At 42.3% G+C, this 23,215-nt stretch overlaps 1 protein-coding gene across 3 annotated transcripts in view; it reads left to right on the top strand.

Annotated features, from left to right (window-relative positions):
* The window catches only part of hecw1a (HECT, C2 and WW domain containing E3 ubiquitin protein ligase 1a), an 88,734-nt gene extending 67,237 nt beyond the window's left edge, over nucleotides 1-21,497 (top strand). For all 3 annotated transcript variants that reach the window (XM_013914450.1, XM_005747477.2, XM_005747476.2), the window contains 18 exons: nucleotides 2,512-2,665; nucleotides 3,561-3,664; nucleotides 4,203-4,309; nucleotides 4,523-4,708; nucleotides 5,599-5,733; nucleotides 7,475-7,589; nucleotides 7,677-7,773; nucleotides 8,127-8,210; nucleotides 8,307-8,413; nucleotides 11,215-11,329; nucleotides 11,823-11,936; nucleotides 12,537-12,689; nucleotides 13,981-14,079; nucleotides 14,242-14,371; nucleotides 14,631-14,777; nucleotides 14,922-15,036; nucleotides 15,523-15,721; nucleotides 18,409-21,497. In XM_013914450.1, the coding sequence (XP_013769904.1) occupies nucleotides 2,512-2,665; nucleotides 3,561-3,664; nucleotides 4,203-4,309; nucleotides 4,523-4,708; nucleotides 5,599-5,733; nucleotides 7,475-7,589; nucleotides 7,677-7,773; nucleotides 8,127-8,210; nucleotides 8,307-8,413; nucleotides 11,215-11,329; nucleotides 11,823-11,936; nucleotides 12,537-12,689; nucleotides 13,981-14,079; nucleotides 14,242-14,371; nucleotides 14,631-14,777; nucleotides 14,922-15,036; nucleotides 15,523-15,721; nucleotides 18,409-18,520 (2,273 nt within the window). In that variant the 3' untranslated portion in view covers nucleotides 18,521-21,497. The remainder of the gene's footprint in view (nucleotides 1-2,511; nucleotides 2,666-3,560; nucleotides 3,665-4,202; nucleotides 4,310-4,522; nucleotides 4,709-5,598; nucleotides 5,734-7,474; nucleotides 7,590-7,676; nucleotides 7,774-8,126; nucleotides 8,211-8,306; nucleotides 8,414-11,214; nucleotides 11,330-11,822; nucleotides 11,937-12,536; nucleotides 12,690-13,980; nucleotides 14,080-14,241; nucleotides 14,372-14,630; nucleotides 14,778-14,921; nucleotides 15,037-15,522; nucleotides 15,722-18,408) is intronic.
* The last annotated feature ends 1,718 nt before the right edge of the window (nucleotides 21,498-23,215 follow it).

The following is a 23,215-nucleotide window of genomic DNA, read 5'->3' as shown; positions in this document are numbered from 1 at the left end:
ACCGGATAGCTACATTTAACAACAAGCAGCAGCCTCCAGGGCAAAAAAAAATGAAGCAAACCTAGAACTGTCCAAAGATGCAGTTTCTGTAATTGCCACTTAAGGTTGGCTTCAAAGGCAAGTGAGTCCACATAAACCTCTGTGTTAAAATGCCCACTTTTAAAGCAAAAATAAACATGGTTCTTACAAAATACCAAAATCTATATATCGAGCGTTCCTCTTCCTACAAGCTGTGTTTTTTTTAACTCATTCATTTGAATGTTGTTAAGACTTTGAGGTATGACAGCTTTGATTGACAGGTTGATTCTAATAGCTGGTGTTTACTCCAAAGCCTCACTCAGAACTGAACCTCTTCTCTACATGTGTTTGGTTTTAAGGGAATCATCTTTCAGGTAATATGGACTAGAAGTTGGGTAGTAGTAGTTTCTTGTAGTCCTAAAAGTACTACTGAGTGCTTAATAAAGTTTGCCTTCGATATAGTTAGAACTATGTGGTAATAGCATTTAATATTTATATATCACAAACTGAAGACATTTGCTATCTCATCATCTGTCATTTGTCATGTCAGAAAGGACCTCACACCATTACACCTTACTCATCTTAGACATTGCTGTCAAGGGTTTGGCTTATTTCTTTGAATGTTTTTTTTTGGTTTGATTCATTTTATATTTATTGCACCAGCTGGCAGTTTTCTTAGGATTGAAAGCCTTACCTTTACTCCTCCAAACAAACCTCTGGCAACTAAAGCACTCAACATTTGTCTCATCCATCCATCCATCCATCCATCCATCTTCTTCCATCTATCTGGGCCGGGTCGCGGGGTCAGTAGACTAAGCAGAGAAGCCCAGACCTCCCTCTGGCCACCTCCTCGAGCTTGTCGGGGGAACACCAAGGCGTTCACAGGCCAGCCGAGAGATGTAATCTGTCCAGCGTGTCCTGGGTCTGCCCCGGGGCCTCCTCCTGGTGGGACATGCCCGGAACACTCACCCAGGGGGCATCCTTGTCAGATGCCCGAACCACCTCAACTGCCTCCATTCGATGTGGAGGAGCAGTGGCTTTACTCTGAGCCCCTCCTGGATGGCTGAATTTCTCACCCTATCTCTAAGGGAGAGGCCACCCACCCTTCGGAGGAAGCTCATTTCTGCCGATCCGCCATCTCGTTCTTTCACTCACTACCCACAGCTCGTGACCATAAGTGAGGGGAGGGGCGTAGATCGACCGGTAAATTGAGAGCTTCGCTTTTACACTCAGCTCTCTCTTCACCACAACAGACCGGTGCAGCGTCTGCATCACTGCAGCCGCTGCACCATTCCGTCTGTTGATCTCCCGCTCCCTTCTCCAGTCACTCGTGAACAAGACCCCGAAATACTTTTAATCTCATCATAGATTAAAAATGTCTTCCAGAAGGATTTTCCTTTGTCTATGTGGTCAGCTGGAGGTTTTATTCAAATTGTCAGTGTGCTGTATTTGGATGTGAGGTTTCTTACCGGAACCATCTCCATCAATAATGATAATAATATCTTTGTTTCCATGACACTGGTTGTTCAGGCAGTTTCGTTTCTGTGTCATGGCGGTTTCCTGGTTGTTTCTGACCATTTGGTTCTCTGAAGTTGCTGCACCTCCCAGTAACTTGTATACCTGTTAGCTCGGATGATTTTGGAATCTGCAGTTCTTAAAATTTCTTTGAGAGACACTGCTGGCTTGTTTAAATCTCCAGCACTCCATCCCAGAACTGCACAGAGTTTCTGCTATGTTTTACTTTACTGTGTGCTTGTCAGTCCTACGAGTGCCCTCAAACACACCTTTTAGCTGTTGTAGAGTAGAAGGTACCAGCTGTTGTCAATTATGGTCACAAGCATGGTAATTGTTGCTAACTAATGATTACATTTTATGACCTTGGCTTTGATAACGCCATTCTGGAACCTTCATTTTCACCAAGTGTTTATCTCAAAATATCAAAAATAAATGTGAATTTGTGTAACAAATTCTTAAGAATGTGCTTGGTACAATTATTGAGCTTTGAAAAGAGAGCAGGTCACACTAATTATCAAAATTAGTGTGCCCTAAAATTAGCAGTCAAAGTTTGGCATCCATGAATGCATGTACATTTCAAACTGTAGCTGTAGTTTATTAAATTAAACCTGCAAAAATAAGTAAACACGGCAGCTGGATTTCTGTTACTTCTTTGTTTTTTTTGTCACTAGAAGACATTTCCAGTCTGGTTGCCTAGGTAACACGCTGACATATTTATCACCATATCATATGTCAATCAACAGTATCCTTTGCTCTCTCTGGCAGTCACTTCAATCGCTTGTGTTGAAATTCAGCTCAAGATCTGCCCTCTTTGCTTTGCCAGCAGTTATTTTGCCTGCCGTTGCTTGAAGTCGCAGAATGTCATTGGCTTTCTATGGTGCCTGGTCGCCCTGTCACTGTGAATTGCTTCATGTGTGGACACTGGAGCTGTGCTTCCGCCAATAACTTTATGTAATAAACTGCCCTCTGTCACCACAGACTGGGAAGCTCGGATTGACAGCCATGGCAGAGTTTTCTACGTGGACCATGTCAACCGGACCACAACCTGGCAGAGGCCGAGCCATGCTACCAAATGTAACCATGGCATACCTCGCTCAGGGTCCACACATCAGATGGAGCAGCTCAACAGAAGGTCAGAATAGGAACACGCAGAGAAAACTCCAAGTGTAAGACTGCAGCAGTTCTGTCTAGACCCGTCAAAATAAGATACATTTCTTAACTGCAGTGATTTACATTCGTTGGTATTGCTCTGGTACCTGAGCCTGCTATGCAGCAAGCAGTAAGAATGCCTCATTATTAAGTTAGCATGGATGGAGGATCTGGAGTCCAGACGGTTGCAAAGAGGCTTGCAGATGCACAGTTAGTGTATGAAGAGAAAAGGGAGGGAAGTGGATCAGCTGGTGTGGGCTAGCACAGAGATCAGTGAATGTGGGTCGCAGGTTATAATGGACCTTCGTCCTGCCAGTAACTATGTTTGCTTTACTTCCATAAAACATGGAAGGATTATGAATGAAGTGTGGAAGAGAAGAGACACTTGGTATCTTCTCAATGAAATGTACTTTATAGTAATTCGATTAAAATGACCAGAATACATACATTTCTTAATCAATTGGATTTTTAGTCTTTATCCATGTCATAATTTATAAACATAGTTTATAAACATTTTTGACAGAAGTAAATGTGTTTTTCTGTGTCAGATCTTTATTTTGTAAGTACATTAGTCAGATATATCTAAAATATTTGTAATAAAAATATCATAATGTACAAATTAGAAGTGGAAATATAGTGTAGCTGAAACTATCTATGTAAAGTACAAATTGCAGCCAAACCACCAGTTTGAACAGAAAGGTGAGGTAGCACTCAATAGTCTGAGCCTGTGCAGTAAGATAAACTAATGTGGAGTCAGGGTGACATCTGGTGTCTGGAAAAGGGATCGAAAACATGAAGTAGTAAATATGATGTGACATGAGACAGAAATGTACACTTTTGAAAGGTTCTCAGATTCCTGGCTGTCGTTTATTATGCAGGTACCAGAACATACAGAGGACTATGGCCACAGAAGAGAGTGGAGGGAGTCAGAGGACTGAGCGGAGCAGCAGTACTGAAACTGATCCTGACTCCACTCAGACAGGTGCAGCACTGAGCCCTCTCATGCTTTACACTCACACGGCCTGCGCCTTTTAATACCACCGTCATTACGCATGAAAGACAAGTGTCCTGATGTGTGCTGGGTTATGTTGTGTAATTGTGAAGGTCCTGCCTATGTGTATGTGTTACTGCAGGTTCTGTTTTCTAAAGCAATGCTTTAAATGTTGTGGACTGATGCTATATGTATGCACTGGCACAGAGTACATGACATCACAGTCAAAAATCATGTTGTGTTAGCAACAGTTTGAAAATACCAGCTATTCAGCTTGTCCTCCGCCTCCATCTGACACACTAACAATCATATTCCTGTAAACCCTCTAATATTTTACATGAACATGGTTTATAATTCGCTCTTGTATAGTTGGGATGCTGAAATTACCTGATTGTCTTAAATGATGAAAAAAAACTGCAGCAGTTGCACTTTAATGTACATCAAACTGCATGGGTTGGTTTACAAAACAGTAATAAATAGTAAAGATTTCATTATATAAGCTCCTAAATGGCCTGTTGCCTGTTTGCAGGCCCCGCCTCCCCTGTCAATCAACAGAAGATCAGCCATCTCCTCCAGTCTCCTGCTGTCAAGTTCATCACACACCCAGAATTTTTTACTGTGTTGCACAGCAACTATGTGAGTATAAACATACAAAAAGATACACACAAGCACATATTATATGTTTATTGAACCAGGAGCCCTTTGTTGGGCTTTTTCACTGATGTGGATATCTTGCTGTCACAGTACTGTTCTTATCCAGGGTGAAATACTGTAGTATTAAGTCGTTTAACGGGTTTATTAAGAGTCCCACGCTCGATAATTTTTGGTGACTATAATTTGTGACCATAGGCAGCGTACCGGATGTTCACCAGCAGCAGCTGTGTAAAGCACATGATCCTGAAGGTGCGCCGTGATGCCAGAAACTTTGAGCGCTACCAACATAACAGGGACCTTGTGGTCTTCCTCAACAAGTTTGCAGATAGTCAGCTGGAGCTGCCAAGGGGTTGGGAAATCAAAACAGACCCCCAGGGCAAGGTAGGACAACTCGCCCACATGAATGCCCTTTCAGCAAATGTCAGTGCCTGATAGTCAGCAAGTCCTTGTGCTTGGAAATGTTAGTGAAGCGATACGTCATGGAGCTGAGAGGACCTTCATAAGCACTGTCTGTTTCCACCACATGGTGGTTATGTGAATTTATTTTATGATAGAGACCGAGGATGGCATTTAACAGTTGTTATACTTACGTGGTTATATAATGAATCCCAGCAGCTCTAGGGTGTTCTTTTCTTTTTAAATGAGCATTACTGATCCATTTATTAATGCCAAATAAGAAATGTACACTTTCTAAATATTTCAATAGTAGAAAATTTGATAAAGACACTTATTTTGAGGAAACTCTTGGCCCTGGTCAAAGTTGACCTGGACCGCACTGTTAAGGCATGAAATATGAACAGTAAGTAAGGGCTCATGGGAATTTCTATGTATTTAGACAGAAACAGGTTTTCAGACTGCATATAATTGCCAGCATGACCCCATTTAAATTCAATATAGTAGCAGATTTATCTGTTTGACTTCTCTGACACACCGAAATAGCTTTGAAGACATCAACTGACTGAGTGCTCGCCAACCTGGTCCTCTTCTTTGATGCAACTATTTGATGGTCAACAAGATCACAGATCCATTGCACATGTTACAATAATTCTCGTTTTCCCTTCTGTGACTACACTGAACCAGCTCAGTGCTCTCCAGATTACCTTTGTGTATTTAATGCATATGTTCAAGTTTGATTTATTTATTTTATGCTGGTGCTGCCATTAACAGTTGGAACCTCTCATTTTGAATGATTAACAAAAGCAAAGAATATGAGTGTGTTTTCTGCTATCAATCAACATGTTTGCTTCAGTCCTTTTTTGTCTGTCTCTTAGTCTTTCTTTGTAGATCACAACAGCCGAGCCACGACCTTCATCGACCCTCGGATACCTCTGCAGAATGGCCGGCTGCCTGGCCACCTCGCCCACAAACAGCACCTGCAGAGACTACGCAGCTACAGCGCCGGGGAGGTACTCTAACCCATCTGCATCTGTCCGTTTACAAATACTCAGAAAATGGCAGCGGTGTCGGACAGGACCGGATCAGATTCTCAATTAGCAGCACGCCCTGCTCGATCCTGCTGGGTGGCAGCATTTGGGCCAGCTCCTCCCCTGGCTGGCCCGGTCACGGTTCCACCATGCCGCCTCCGGGGTTTCGGCACCAATGTGACACAGATGACGACCCTACCACGCTTTTTGCTTTTCTTTATTTACTCTTTCCGCACGCGGTCGCTGTGCACAATCACACGGCTCGGCTGCAGCTTTTCAGGTCAGCCGCCGAACACATGAACAACAACCACATTAGACAGACACAGACTTTTAAGCCAGCGAGGCGTGATTGCGGATGCTGCTCAGGTGCGTCACCTGCAGCGTCACCGCAGACCTTGCCGCACGACAAGAGTCTGAAAAGACGAAAGAGTCATGTCTGTTTTTAACTTAAACAAGAATCGCTGGAGTAGTGGTCATGTCCTGAAACATTTTATTCCACAACTAGACGTCCAACGCCATCGTTATTTAAATAGCTTCTCCATCCAAACTGCCTCCAAAACTGAGTGGATGGGCTTTCCCACCTATTAGTGAATTTTCCTCATGTTTCCAGTCTTAAGAGGAAATTCACCTCCTTTTCCAATTTTTCCAGATCAAAGCCCTTTAGTCTTTACTGAAGGACTACCAATCTGTTTTGTTGGGAATAAAGCTTGAATAAGAAATAATTCAAAGTAGAGCACTGTATCAATGCACTGCTTATCAGTGTTCCTTATTTTGTTTTTCTCTGACTGCATCAAACCAAATTTTAAGTGGGGTCTCCATCCGTGGATTAGTTTGGCCAAGGCGCTGTTGCTTATTATAGCTTGTAGTGAAATGTCACAGGACATTTGGCCCTCTATCTTTCCACTGTGCTGGACGGGTTGGGTAAGATAGTAAAACATTTATATTTGGCAGAGAATGAACGCAGTGCTCTTTAAAGAGCCAGTTGTAAAGTCTTACAATGTAATATGTTTATTTTGACAGCTTCTGCTCTTTGTGCAATATACATGTGAGGCTGAATAAGGGCAGAATGCTGACTCACAGGTGGAATGAATGAAAGGCTCCCCTTTAATGACAGTCCAAAAAACATCAGGGAAAACATGGCAGCACAGCAGCGCGTCACAGCAGAGTACTGAGACAAACTGAGACTTCAAATACAGCCGAAAACATGAAACACGAGGCCAAAGGACCGTGACACATTCCTAAACAAGGATTCAAGCTTTGAAATTAAAGGTTCAGAATTCATTGATACAGATTGATGAGATTTGGGGACACTCACCTCAAAATACTTCACTGAATCTGGACCCGTTTTATTTTCAATTTGGACTCTAACAAAATGGTAATTAACATATGTGCATATTTAACTTAAACACCAGAAACTTTTTCACATATAAAACTGTAAAAATGAGCTCTGGGAAAAACATATTTTGGTACCCAGAATATATCAGAATAACAACCGTGTGGGTGCCCCTGTCAAGAGTGCAAGAGCAGAAACGTGGATGACAAACCACTGCAGCAGAAATGACAATAAAGGTTGTTTTTCTCACGGTTACGGCACACTGCTCAGTGTAGGATATATATGCGCCCTTCTTCCCTTGTCGAGTCTACTCAGGAGATAAATAAAAAATGTCCACGACTAAATCTTTCATTATATTTGGACAGCAGTCTTATGTTGTTTTTGTTTCAGGCCTCTGATGTGTCCAGGAGTCGAGGGGCTTCTCTGATGGCCAGGCCGGGAAACAGCTTGGTAGCTGCTATACGAAGCCAGCATTATGCTGACTCACAGCAGCTGAGCGCTCCATGTAAGCCCATCACCGGCACATTGTTTGTATTTTTTACTGATGAGTCGTTCTTTTACCGTGTTTATGTCTGACTGCTTCTCTCACCAGCTTACAATGACAAGATAGTGGCATTTCTTCGACAGCCAAACATATTTGACTTGTTACAGGAGCGACAGCCCAGCCTGACTAGGAACCATGCACTGAGGTACGCGTTCTCACGTAAAACATCCGCCTGATGCCAGCGTCATTAACAATCATGTTAGGGTTTGTTTCATACGATTAAAAGACAAGTAGAGGCAACGATAACTTTGATAACAAAGCTTAAAATGAGTAGATAATCAGCACAGTGTATTGGTCTCTCTGTCTTGGTGTTTTTTAACAATGCTTCATAAGTCCCTCTGCCTGACTCATGACTGCTGCTGCTGAGATGTTGGAGGTGGTGGCATCACGCTGTCTCTCAGCAGCAGGAGCAGACAGACTGGTCGTACCTGAGGGAGGGATGAGATATCTTTAAAGAGACAAATTACAAACCAATTCGTTTCCCTCTCGATTGTTCAGGGAGAAGATCCACTACGTCAGGACTGAAGGAAATCAGGGAGTGGAGAAGCTGTCATGTGATGCTGACCTGGTCATCCTGTTAAGGTGAAGAACTTGGATTCAGGTGGATTCAGCTTCAAACCTAGTGTCTACTTTCACGCCACTAATCAAAGTTCTGCTTCTCTGCTCTGTTTCTTGCAGTTTATTTGAAGAGGAAATCATGTCATGTGTTCCACCTCACCCCATCCATCACAACCTCAGCTTCTCTCCTCGCTGTTCCCCCGCCTCGTCGCCACAGAACTCTCCTGGTAGGACTTGTTACCGTTCCTTTAACGATGCTGCATCCTTTATAATGACTTCCTCTTTCAAATTCTCACTAATTAATTCCTAGCCGCAACTTTTATAGTGGCTCTGTGTCACAATTATGCTAGCATGTGCTATTGTCGTTGTTTTGTTTTAATATTTTTTTTTGACATTTATTTCATTTCAAATTTATAACCCCCAAAGAAGTGAGAAAAAGAAGTACAAGTGATGGGCTTTTACTTACACGGAAGGTGGAATTGGAAAGAGGGTGGAGGGTGCAAGAAAAGGAAACAAGAATTAAGAGAGCTGTTCTTTCCCTCTGTGCTAACTAGAGAGGGATCAAGCTGATCAGCCATAGCAAGAAGCTGTGGGAAAGAGTTGGTGAAGCTAAGTTAAGAAGAGGGGTGACAATGAGTGAGCAGCAGTATGGCTTCATGCTGAGAAAGAGCTCCACAGATTTAAAGTTTGCTTTGACAGTGTTGATGATGAAGTATAGTTACGGATGTCAAGAGAGCGCCTTAGGGCCTTAGAACACAGATAAGATTCATGAATGTGGTTAGTGTAACAGAGAAGGGTGCTGGGGATAGGGTGAGACGGCGCCCCCTAAAGGAAGCAGCTGAAAGAATATAGTAACTGTGACATATAACATGTAACCATGAAACTACCTATTTATGTCCCTACATTGGTATGATCTGTGATATGCTACTGGTTTAGTATTCCAGCCTAGAAATGGAGGAACAGGATGCATGTGGCATTCACCAATAACAGGTGACCATAATACAGTAGACTGTATATAAAAGACGGACATAACCACTGTGACGTTATTGGTTTTAGACTCATTTGAAGTCTCGACATTAATGTTTGTTTATCAAAACTTTCTCTTTTTCTTTCTTTCACTTTTTTGGGACAAGAAGTAGGAGTGCTACGTTGTTAGCTAATGCTAGCAGACAGGCATGCACGCTAAGTAGTGTTAAGTAAAAATTCTATTTAAAGAATAAAATTTCATTCAACAAAACTGAATTCTTGGACTGTATCACACAGCAGGAGGTGTTTGCTGTCGGGTATTTTCATGGATGTGTGCTTGTGTGTACCTGCTGTTTGAAGCAACCATGTGTGCAAAAAACACAGAAAAGCTGATGCAGGTGATGAAATCTGAGCCCATCACAGTGCACACAATAGACACTCACACACAGTGACAACTCATAATAGACGCACTGTATGACAGAACCTGCTGTGCTATGCGATGCTGCTCTAATCTTATCTTAATGAGCTCCAGCAGACTTCTAACAGGCCTCAACAGTGTTTTTGTGAGCGTGATTTGGGGTGTGCGTGTTCTTGATGGGAGACTCTATAAAAGGAAACTAGGTCACAGCAGGGAAGCCTGGTCTGTAAATGTGTTTCATTCATTAGTTGTGCTGTTGTCTTTGTTGAAACGATGAACACTGAACCGTTTCATATCACTCATTCACCGTTAGAACTATCCGTCGCTGCCTACTCTTACTTCTTACTGACCCTTGAAGCATGTTTGATCCTTTAATGCTGGAAAGGATTTTTTTGCTATAATTTGATAACTTTAGCACCAAGATTTGAGTAGGAGGGAAATGAACGAAGGAAAAAGCCTCGACTGTCACAGATGAGAGCAACTAATGTGCAGACAACAGGAGCCAGCAGATGGGTAGAAAAACAAGGAACTATAATTAGCCTCACAGTTAATTAAACACCACGTCACACTGTGACAGGAAGAGCCAATGAACTTACTTACACTAAATCATTTTTTAAAAATGTGAGTCAGCAGAAGGAAAGACTAAATAATAAAGAACAAAGAGAACAGGTAAATTCAATCAGACACTAATGCAGGCATGAAAAGAACAAAGGGAGGTGAGCACAGAAACGATCCTTCAGGACAAGACAGGAAGTAAAACGAGAGCCGATTAGCAATAAACTCACACAGGCAAAGAGAAGAAGAGTGAAAAATCTGGGAAACACTATATCACCATAAATTCCAGGTGTTAGCCAGTGGCCACCAGGAGAGTAAAACCCAAACCTCAGCAAGAAGAACGTGTGCTTAATTTTTCTGTGTTACAAGTAAGAATAAGCAGATGTTATCACACAGTGTGTACAAGATGAGGAACAAGTGCGGGTTGTTGTTTTGCAGCTGGATGATATCTAATAGAGCTGACTGTTTACCGTGCTGCAGTTGTTACTGTAAAGGGGATTCTAGTGATTAACAGCTTGATAAGACTAGTGACTGCTGTTTCTTAGCAGTGAGATATGAAATAAAGTCAATAGGCCCGTGACAGCCTGGCCACCTGCCTAGGCTGTACCCTGCCTCCCACTTTGAACAAAGTTGGTAGAACAACTTCCCAACTTGTGCAAGAAGCACATATTTTCAGTGTGACACATGCAGAAGAACTGGGAGGCAGAACGGTGGTGGCTGTAGCTCAGGAGGAAGAGCTGGTACTCTACTAACTGGATGGCTGATGGTTTAGATTTCGGACTGCTCCAGTCTGTATGCCAGATATCCTCGGGCAAGATATTAACCCCAAGTTGCTGTCCATCTGGGAGACCTACATGTGAGTGAGTGTTACATAGAAAAAATGTTTGTATGCAGAAACCAGTTCATTTCATTCAAGTCATTTTTATTTGGCATTCCTTTGAAAAAGGTTTTGCCTCAGAGGGTTTCATAATCTGTTGTTAGACTGTTTGGTGGACTACATGGTGATTCCCTTCACATAACTGGCTGAGTGTAACTGTAACTGCAGTTTTACTGACTGGCAGAGTAATGCAACTTGTGTTCTGTGTGCAGGCTTGCAGAGGGCCAGGGCTCCAGCTCCTTACCGCAGAGACTTTGAAGCCAAACTGCGAAACTTCTACAGGAAATTAGAAGCTAAAGGATACGCCCAGGGGCCAGGAAAGATCAAGTGAGAGTTTTTCCTTCCCACTGTTGCCAAGTGCTTGCTCATACTGGGTCCTTTGATTGTTGGGGTTTTCTGTCTATTATTGGGGTTCTTTACCTCGAGGTTTGAGACCCTTGAGGCAACTTTTGGCATTATATGAATAAAACTGAATCGAAGTAAGACCCAAATGGAGCAACTCATTTTATCATGGCAGAGTTTGATGCCCATTAGACATAATATGTATTTATTTACATTGCACATGTATCAGCATAGGTCCTGATGCAACTTTAAAATATGTCCAAAGACATATTTGTTCACTGTGTACTCCATGGAGACATGGTCGTAGCTATAAAGGAGACTGGTGAAGTCCTCTTTTTGTAAATGTGTTGTTCAGTAATCAAACAGAACGCCCCTTTAGAAATGATACTTCTGTTGTATGAATGTGTCAGCATTGCTTAAACAGTGGTGAGGTTTTTTGGGGTGTATCGGTGCGTTTCAGCTGTCCTGCTTGTTGTAGGTTGCTCATCAGGAGAGAACATCTACTGGAAGGAACCTTCAACCAAGTGATGGCATATTCACGCAAAGAGCTGCAGAGGAATAAACTCTATGTCACGTTCCTTGGGGAGGAGGGGTAAGACAAATAAACACGAACAGGTGACCGTGGACGTACCACGGCAGTGCCTACAATACTGCTGTCACACACTGTAGAAGCCTCAAACTGTGTGAGGAAGAAGCTGAGTGGTATAAACACTAACTGAACACTGGACATGTGCTCATCCATGCCAACTACACACATACAACTACAATGCACCACTAGATGAATCCACTGAAAACTAGAATGCGTAATGCGGCCATACTGTATGTGCTGTCATCTAGAAACATGACCACAAAGTGTACCAAGGACGTGCTCCACAAGCTCACACCGTGACTGCACGCACCGCAGTTAGAATCTTCCTCAGCGCAGAAAATGAGTTTTCATGCATGAAGGTAGCGGCCCCGTGTGATGGCGGTATTAAGAGCCAGCGGTACACGCTCAGTGACCTCTCAGTTTCTGGCAGCTTAGCTCTGGCAGCACTGGCGTCTTCAGAAATGCTTACATTCACTCCTGTACTCAGGTGCAGCACAAATCCGATCAATATTAGCATTTAGTTCACAGTCGACTACTTAAACACCGTTTAGTAGTCCAGTATTAGCCTGTATTGTCAGTTGAAGTTGCATCTTCTCTCTTCAGGTTAGATTACAGCGGTCCTTCCAGAGAGTTCTTCTTCCTCTTGTCTCAGGAGCTCTTCAATCCATACTACGGCCTGTTTGAATACTCAGCCAATGACACCTACACCGTGCAGATCAGCCCCATGTCAGCGTTTGTTGAGAACCATCTGGAATGGTAAGCTGTGTGATGCATACTCACGTCCTTCTCTCACCCCAACCGGTCGCAGCAGATGGCCCCGCCCCTCCCTGAGCCTGGTTCGGTCGGAGGTTTCTTCCTGTTAAAAGGGAGTTTTTCCTTCCCACTGTCACCAAAGTGCTGCCCATAGGCGGTCATATGATTGGTGGGTTTTTCTCTGTATGTATTATTGTAGGTCTACCTTATAATATGAAGCACATTGAGGGAACTGTTGTTGTGATTTGGCGCTGTATAAAAAAAAATGAATTGAATTGAAAATAATAAAAAGCCTCTTTTATAAATATATTCAGACCACAGATGAGTGTTTTGACTGGGAACACACAATGAATGCCATAACCTTTCAGTTCCTTGCACATTTTACAATGTGAACAAACAAGCATGAAATGAAATATGTGAAAAGCTGTCACTGACATAAGACAGGTTCTTAAAGCGTGCTTCAGAAACAGTCGTCTGTCCACAGCAGAAGCGTTTAAAAGTGCCGTGGCAAGTGGGCTGTCCTGTCATAATGAAGAGAATAAGAAAGTCTCAGTCCAAGACATGACTGCCCTCGGCTCACTGCTATATGTTACCTAAGGACGCCATTTTTCAGTATTTCCCTCACATGTGATGCAGGATTTCTCCTAACATAAACTTTAGGAGCAGCATTCGTTCTTTTGTGTTCCTGTCGTTCCCTGTGGTCGTTCAACAGTGAACGCCTTCCATAGTTGTCTTGTTCAACGTGCACTTTTTATGAAAACACAGGCATCATCAGCATCTTTCTATTTGCTGATCCTTGCTCTGAGCGTCGTGCATGATAATCAGGATGCTGAGACAAAAAATAAGCATCATGCACACGAGAATAAAAGTAGGAGGAACCATACAAATATATTCAAGGCCTGGTGTTTTGGACATTACTCTAAATCTGGTGAGGGTTGCAGAAACCACTTTGTTCCCAAATAATTAGGTACTGTCCAATTAGCAAAGGTTGTCTTTGTGCCCCTAAAAGACTTGGGTTGCCTTGAAATTGTGATCAGTTAAGTACAACAGTGAAAGAAAGTTGGTGTCAGCCAATTTAAAAACACTAATTAAGCTAACATGTCTCTGCACTGTTGGTGAAAACTCATTAGGTAAAGGGAGAACCTGCGAACTCCACATAGAAAGGTCCCAGGCGACCATGAGATTACAATCTTGACCCTTCTTTCCATAATGTGACAGTACACCACTAAACCAGTGGGCCACCCTGGCTTGTTTGTGTGATTCTGAAGCAAATGTTGGGTTTGTGTGTCTCCAGGTTCCGTTTCAGTGGTCGCATCCTGGGCCTGGCTCTGATCCATCAGTATCTGCTGGACGCTTTCTTCACTAGACCGTTCTACAAGGCCCTGCTCAGACTGTCAGTACACACACGTGCACACCTGCAGCATTGTTCATGTGTTTTCACGGGTTTATGTTCAGTTGAAACAGTTACAGCTAATGTGTGTTAGTGATGAACATTTGAGGAACAAGTGAAGCGTGGCAGTTGTGTGTCAGTCTTTGACTTTTGCGTCTGTCTCAGGGCGACGGACCTGTCTGATCTGGAGTATCTGGATGAGGAGTTTCATCAGTCTCTACAGTGGATGAAAGACAACGACATCACCGACATCCTCGACCTAACCTTCACTGTCAACGAGGAGGTGTTTGGCCAGGTCAGTGTGTGTGTGTGTGTGTGTGTGTGTGTCCATCTGAGTGTGTCACTGACCCACCACCAGTCGCGGCAGATGGATGAACACTTTTTAATCAGAGCATCAAAAGCCAATTAAAATGTGATTTGTTTTACATTTTGTTGAGGAGTAAAGTTTAACAGCTGCTCATTTCCTCTTTGTTTTCCACCTGTCGAGGCTATGATGTCACTGACGTTCCACACTGCTGTTATTTACCTCTTTACTCTTCTAACTGTGATGCCAGGTAACGGAGCGTGAGCTAAAGTCCGGTGGCGCCAACCTCCAAGTCACTGAGAAGAACAAGAAGGATTATATAGAGCGAATGGCCAAGTGGAGGGTGGAGAGAGGAGTGGTGCAACAGACGGAGGCGCTGGTCCGAGGCTTCTACGAGGTAAACAACACAAGGTTTTCAACAACTCGTCAGCGCTTGCTTACACAGTTCACTTCCAGTGCCTGCAACCTCAAAGCATCATAATACACACATGGAAATAAATGTTAGCACAAAGAACTGAACCTTTTGTTCCTTCCTTTCCAGGTGGTGGACTCCAGGCTTGTGTCGGTATTCGATGCACGGGAGCTGGAGCTGGTCATTGCTGGGACGGTGGAGATTGACCTCGGTGACTGGAGAAACAACACCGAGTATAGAGGAGGTGTGTTAGACAAAGAAAATAGAAAGAAATATTGACTCCTTGATATTTGCACACTTGCAGCTCATTATTTTTGTTCTTTAGCACTACTACCTTTATGCTGGGGCTCTTCCCAAAATAATCCCTTTTAAGGATTATTATGAGTTTGTCTTCTGTCTGAATCAAGATGGTTTAGCTCCAGTCTTCACGTTACATTGGCTCACATTAAGCCAACTTTCTGCAGAATGGCTGCCCCTCGTAAACAAAATGCAGCAGGTGTGTGGGATTTGTGTGCTTGCACAGTGAGCACAGAAATGAGTATATTAGCTGTACAACAGTAGAAAATCCTGTGTGAAACCAAGTTTTAGAGCAGTTTGGACTAAGTCAAATATGGGTTGCCACTATTTTAACTGCAAATGAATAACAGAAAATGGCACAGTAAAATGCATTGCTTGTTTTGTGTTGGTCAATGTGTGTAACCTTAGTTAAATGTGATGTCACACATGCTAGGTTACCATGACGGCCACATAGTGATGCGCTGGTTTTGGGCTGCAGTGGAGCGCTTCAACAATGAGCAACGCCTCCGTCTGCTGCAGTTTGTCACGGGGACATCCAGCGTTCCCTACGAAGGCTTTGCCGCCTTGCGAGGTTCGAATGGCCTCCGGCGCTTCTGCATTGAGAAGTGGGGCAAAGTGACATCGCTACCCAGGTATCTCGTCCTCTTCTGCACTCCTACCTGTTCTTTACAATCAGTAAGGAACATGGTTCAAGTAGAGTGAGCTCATCCTGGCCACCAGGAACAACACAGCACAGTTTTCTAGCCTGCATGTGTGTATTTTTAAAACAAGCAATCAGGAGGATGGCACTTGAATCTGAGGTTCAACTAACAGATAGACAGATATTTCTGACACACAGTGTCAGCACACAAGTGAATATACCCTGTAAACGCCTCTACCATGTCATCATCTTGTTGAAAGACATCCCAGTCTGTAGATGGAAAACAGTCATTTAACTCCTCCATGTAATTATCTTGCCAGAGCCTGACCATCTCTGAGGTTTACTGCATTTCAATGCAGATGTGTGAGTGGGGGATGAAGTAGATGGTGTGAATCACAAAGAGCTGGTTACATCTCAACATAGTGTGCATCTTTTATATTACCGTAACATTTGTCCAGTGTCTTGTGTTTTCATTATTAACGTATTGCTGAAATCCAACACATGTAAACAACATGTTTGTAATTGATGTCCGTATCTGTAAATACTGATTGCCTTACATGATTTTGGGTGTAATAAAGTCACCTGAGGTCATGAAGGTTGTTCCCTTGACATCAAAGCTGCAGTAAAACTGTCTGCCATCTCAAAGTACCTGGACTTTGATTGACTGCAGCAGTGTATTATTTTGTTGAGGCACTGTATACAGGATATACAGTTCAAATGTGTTGACATTGATCAGCAGAGAGGCTGTTTGGCTCTCCCACCTCTGCAGTGCAGCTAGATGAGAAATTGTTCTCCGACCTTGGAGTCAGATGTTAATTTGATAAACAAGCAGTGCTCAGCAGAAAGTATGCAAGAGTCAGGTTTTACTGCAAAGGAGGGAAAAGGTGCCAGTGTTTGATGCTTGCCTGGAGCACTCACATCGTTCTGTGTTCAGCTAATAATAGGAAGTGTGGAAATGGTGTGTATGGGACTGTGTCCAGCCTTTGTCAGACGTGGGATACTTCAAATTGACAGCCTCCTAACTTTTTCAAAATCACTTCCGACGTAGGTCACCGTAGTAGTATTTGCACTGAAAGGACACAGGAACTTTCTTTCAAGGAACTAAAAGATTCCTCTGCACCATTAGTTGTCTGTCTTTCCACTACATCTAAATAGCTTTAACTATTAGGCAGTCAATCTTGTCGTGTAAAAGTGTTTTTACGTGTTATTTTTGATGCAGCTACACCAGCTACACATCTCACTGCTCCAGACCAGTTAATATATCAGTCAACAGTCACTGGCTTATTGAATGTTACATTAATCTGGGCATTACAACTTTGAGCAATCCAGTAGGTGGCAGTAATGCAGAAGATGTTCTTCAGAACAGTCCTGATTTTAAATCAGTGTGTAACTCCAAAAGACTCATTTTGTATGTGGCTATCAATGTTCATGGTACCTGCCTGCTGATAATTCAGTTCAGTTCAGTTCTACTGAATTTATATGACGTCAAAACACAAGATGTGCTGCCTCAAGGCACTTTATATTGTAAAGTAAAGACCTTACGATAACAGAGAGAAAACTCCAACAATCAAACCTGTGGGCAAGAACTCAGCAACACAGAAAGAGAAAGAAACTTCCAGCAGAACCAGGCTCAGGGAGAGACATACTTGTGTTGCAACAGGTGGAAATGAGGGGAGGTGGACAGGATAAGACAGAATAATAATGTGTTATCTGTAAATGGTACATAAGTATTTCTAGGGCTGATCTTTTTGGACGGCCTCATCCATCTTCTATAGAAAACTGATCAGACACAGAGCTGACACATTCAGATTTCAGATTCAGACGTTTAAGTATTTTAACATTGACTGTTTGTTCTGTAATTTACATGGTCACCCCCAGCTAGCCAGAGATTTTTACCATGCAGATAGCACCACATCTCTGTGGGACTTTGATGTTGAAAAGAACGTGTCAGCCATTTCAGATGAACCTGACATAATATTAATGGATTGTGTTTATATAGCACTTTTCAAGACCCTCAAAGCGCTTTACAATTCCACTATTCATTCACTGTTACATTCACACACTGGTGGAGGCAGCTACAGTTGTAGACTGACAGAATGGAGGCTGCCATCAGCCCCTCTGGCCATCACCAGTAGGTGAAGTGTCTTGCCCAAGGACACAACGACCAAGACAGACAGAGCTGGGGATCAAACCGGCAACCTTCCGGTTACAAGATGAGCTTCCCAACCCCCTGAACCACGGTCGCCCTAATGACATGTAACCTCTTGACTGTAGTAACCACATTCTGCATGGGTTTATGGATTTTAGCCTGCAAGGAAAACGGGCTGCTGCTGCTAGCATCGCTAGCAAAGCTAGTCTGCTAGCTAACACCTGTATGTGTGTGCAGTGTTATGCACAATGCAAACTGCCACACCAACATTTAATCTGAACTGTTTCAAATAACTCCTTTATTCACACGTAGTATTTGTACATCATCTTGTCTATTAAAGTGGGTTTAATTTAGAGACTGTTGGGACCAGCCCAGCTGAAAAGGAGGCTAATGAGCATGCTCGTCTGCTTGTCTACCTCTTGTATATTCTGGCTCTCAGCTCTATTTATGGAATGTACTTGTTAAAGTGGATAAAAGACAAGCTCCATTTTGTTTAAAATGTCTGTCTCTTTCTGTCTCTCATTTCTCAGAGCTCACACCTGCTTTAACCGCCTCGACCTGCCTCCCTACCCTTCGTACACCATGCTGTATGAGAAACTGCTCATTGCTGTGGAAGAAACCAGCACATTTGGTCTGGAGTGAGACAGACAAATCAAACACTGCACGCCTCTATGTCCAACACTGGCTGGGCCAAAATGTGAAAGGAGCGCAGCCTAACCTGTCTTAAAGATCCCGGAATTGTACTGGAAATGTTTCTGATCATGTTGGATACGCAGTATGTTTGTCACTGTTACAGTTCTGTGCGTCAGAGTCTGTCACTTAGGAGGATCTTTACGATTGCACGCAACACTCACGGCGGCACAGCACTTATTTTTCTATAAATCATTAGAAAATAAGAAACAATTACAAAGACTTTTTTATAATTAATATTGATCAGTCTGTGTACCTGAAGAATGAGTCTGTCAAATCGAATCAAAAACTTTTGTTGCATGTACCACAATTCATCCGACAATGAAAATGCTTTGGCTGATAAAAGCAAAAGCAAAGTGTTTATACTCAGTACAGCAACAGGTGAAAAGTAATGTACAGAAATAAGAACAATATGAGCAACACAGTAACACTGAAAACAGTAATTTTCCATATGACAATAACAACAGCAATGTGCTTGGAGACATGCTGGAAGTTATCTTTAATAGACAGAAAATATTTAAATAATAATTTAATAACCATCAAAACCTACTGTAGAAAGAAAATCAGAAAGAGAAATGAAAGAAATGGGTTAAAACCGTTAATAGAATTAAATACTATTAGTTACTCTAAAAATGTTACAGTCATTGCAAACTTTGATCCAGAAATCTTCTTTTTATCAAAAGATGTATGCAAAGATTGTTACACAAATCCTCAGGTGGTTTCCTGCTGTGGACATGTAGAATGTCTAATGCAAGTTTAAATTCAAAAGAAAAAAACCTCAATCAGTTTAATGCAAAGTTTAGTAGCCCTGAAGCCAAAGGAACAGTTGTCTGGGTTTTTTGTTGTTGTGTTTTTTTAGTGGAGATACTACAAATACCAATATGTATCTGTCTGGACTGCAGCAGCCCAAAAGGAACTTGCCTGAGGACTTAACAGAACTGCAGCACAATGGGAAATAAGAGGTTAAGGCAAATATATGATGGGCTGCAGACAATTAAGAGAGAAAGACTGATTATCACTCAAAAAACTCCCAACAGGTAAAGAAAACTGCACTGAAGACAAGGTGAATACACATGCTCAGAAACTACTGAACATCTGGAAATGAAATGAATGTCAATAATGGGCAAGCCACAAAGCAGTGAAGTTTCTGTTTCAAGCAATGTGAAGAGTAGTCTGGTACACTGGAAATCAAGAAATATACATTCACAGCATCCAGGCTGTACTCGCATAAAAAGACAGGCCCTCCCTGCAATTAAAGACTCCGCAGTACTAACATGCTTCTGATACTCATCCTGGAAGTCCTGCATCTGCGCCCACAGCTGTGCCACAGTACTGTGCCTCCCTTTAAAGTGATGACAACAACTGGACACAGACACTCCACAGACACTCTATGTTGCATAGAGCTCAGTGATGAGGCAATGATGTCAAGTATTGCGAATGCAAAAGCAGCCATCAATTCCAGCACAAGGGCTTCTGGGATTCCTTTTGTGGAGACTAAGGGCGATTACGTCAAACCAAGCTACGTGAGCTCCGTGATTCGTGACTCTTCACGACAGAATTTATACTTGGACGCTCTCCAGATGGCTAAGGAGGACTAAAGTGGGATTCTGCTTTCAGCCTGTGGTCTGGCTGTTTGAATGGGAGCTTCTCACACTCTTGTTCGAGTCTTCCACAAACGAACTTGTCATCTCTGACCATGCACCATTGGTGCTGCTCTTTGTATGGAGCCGGTACTCCAGTATTTAACTCTTTGCTGTCTCAAACACAGTGACCAGTGCAAGAGCAGCGTGTGGAATCTCCAGTGGCCTCAGACCAATGTAACAGATCCCTGAACTGATGTGGCCCTACTGGTAGAAATGTGCGATGTGTAAAGGGACAAACAGGTGTAACATATGCAATAGTTGAGACCTTTACTCCAATCTGTTCCACAGTCTGCCATATTCTTTTAGACACTGACTGACTGCAGTGCACCCTTGACATCTCCAGCCCCTTGCCTGCATCTCTAGCTGAGTGATGAAGCTGTGCCTCAGTTACTTTCTGCCTCATACGTGCCCTGTGGGGGTAGTACTGACAAAAGGAAAGTCATTTGCCTTGGGTTTTTTTTAAGTCAGGTTAATTGGTAATAGTCACTGATTACTGTATTTACAATGGATGTAGCTTTGTGGGCAGATAACTAGCCTGATATAAGCAATGCCAAATATAAACAGAACCAGGAGGCATCAAAGCTGGCTGGAAATCTGACACATTTTCGCCGGATTTGACAGATAGACTTGTAGCTACTCTTCCCAAGCTGTAGGCTTTTGTCAACCTAACTGTTGAATGAGTTGTAAGGCTAACAGGGAACTAATGGCTTACACATCAAAGTGTGTTTTACCATTTCAAGTACAGCTACAATGTTCATAAAACTTGAGAAAAGTTGGCAGAAATGCTTTCTTGTGGAGTTGCGTATGTTTGTCGCAGGCTAGACACAAATCTCCAACCTTGCTGTCAGTGGTCAAAGCACCAGGTTTCTGAATGTTTCTGAAACCCATGACTGACATCACGACGTGCACAATATTGTAGTCCATTTACATCTCCCGGAAATTTTTTTTGTAAACTTTATTAATTCCCAGTTAAAGCCGACGACTCCAGTGGTGGAACAGTTCAGTTAACGAATGAACTGGAAACACTTCTGAATCATGGAGTGTAGTTTTTGTTTGATCCACTTCTGATTAAGTGACTTGGCCTGTGGTAAAAAGAATGTTTGTCACTGATTTTTATTATTGCTCCCCTCTAAAGACAATTCAAGGTTTGAACCAAACTGTGCTTTTAGAGAATTGTTACATACCTAATAAATGCTAGGTGTTTGCAGGGAAGACAACTGTGTGCAATGAGAAAGATGAGACCTCTTGTTCTGCTTCTAAGTGTTGGGATTAATTGTTCAGGTTTTTGTGAATCTATAGTTCATACTGAAGCCAGTTGCACCAGCTGTTCATAAATTCAAACTTAGCCATGTGTTTGCTAAGTGGCACTTTATGCAAGATGAAACTACAACTGGTTGCAGCACAATGACAGTTTCTGCACAGAGATTAGTTGTTACTAAATATTTATACCCACTAACCACCATGTGTAACTGGCATACAGCTAAGTGAACAAAGCAACAAAACCAACAGCTTAAAAAGAAAAAGCTAACATGAAAGTCTTTAAATTCACTTCCTGAACCTGGCAGGCATTTTGGGAATTCTCCTGGGAGTTATTTGGAATCATCCAAGGCCGTTTAAAATAATTGGGTAAAGAGCTGTGAATGCAAAAAAAGTTTAAAAGGTCTGACAACTTTGCCCCAAAATAAGGTTTAAAAGCCATTATTTTTATTTTAAGCATAGAAGGTACACAACAGTTTTCAAAGCACAAACATAATACTAATACTTGGCAGATTTAGGGGTGGCTGTGGAGTGAGAACGTGTTGCTGTGGCTCAAGAAGTAGAGCGGGTCATCTAGCAGTTAGACGTTCGATCCCGTGCTCCTCCGGTCTGCATGTGGGAGTATCCTCGGACAAGATACTGAACCCCAATTTGTCCCTGATGCATCCGTGTGAGCATGTCGATAAATGTTAGCTAAATAGCAACGCCTGTTCCTATGTGAGCAGGTAGGTTTGGCTGTCTTTCTTACCTTAGCAAATCAAATCATACTTTAAAGAGTGCAACTTGTATTTACTCAGGCTGTCTTTGTCTAACATTTGCTTGATGATCTGGAACCTGTCGTGTGACAAATATGCAAAAATAAATAAATGAGAAGGCAGCACATACTTAAATTGCATGGATACAGAGAAAATGGAGCAACAGAGTGTTTAGGAATACAGTCCCTATTAGTCCACCTGATATGAATTCCCCAAAGAACTGGACAAACTCAAGTCATTTCCAGCATAAGGATTGTTTTTAACTCATGAACACAGGCATCCAATATTGATTTTGACCCTTGCAAACAGAGATTTCTCTAGGTGCTCAGAGTCTTTTGATGATATTGTGTACTCTTGATGAGATATTGAGCGTCTTCATAATTTGAGGAACGCTGGTCTTAAACTGTTCCACAGTTTGTAAATGTGCTTTTTTTGCAGATTGGTGAACCTCTGCATATCTTCACTTCTCAGAATATTTATTTAAATTATACACAGTGTCCGTGTAAAGACATTAAGTCGTCACTTACTTGCGGCTTTTGACAATGGTACAGCTACCTCCGTGAGAGTGTTCTTGACTTGACTTTAAGTTTTTCTTAACCAAGAAAATATTTCTGTCATTATCCACTGGAATTTTTTGGACAAAAATCTGTCATTCTTCAAAACCAGTTTACCTAACTAAATGAAGAGTTGGTGCAACTCAGTCAGGCCGGTTTCCAAAAAGCTTTAGGTGGATAGCCACCAGAGGGTGGTGGTAAAGTATACATAAAAATATATTCAATCACATTGTTAGTTTAGTCAGATTTGCAGTGTAAGCAGCAGTTGGTTTATGTCTAGACTGGGTTTATGGGTACAGAGCATCAAACTTTGACATAGGAAATAAGATTTTCTGTTTAATGTTTGTGTTTAGGGTTAATAAAATGCAATCTGTCGTTACTTAATTGCCTAATCCCCACCATACCCTTACCCAGTGACAATCTTTCCCTAACCTGGCC

This window comes from Pundamilia nyererei, unplaced genomic scaffold, assembly GCF_000239375.1.
Source record: "Pundamilia nyererei isolate P.nyererei 1_Seehausen unplaced genomic scaffold, PunNye1.0 scaffold00198, whole genome shotgun sequence".
Taxonomy (NCBI): Eukaryota; Metazoa; Chordata; class Actinopteri; order Cichliformes; family Cichlidae; genus Pundamilia; species Pundamilia nyererei.
The sequence above is the reverse complement of the archived record's forward strand: the minus strand, read 5'-3'. Positions and strand labels throughout refer to the sequence as shown.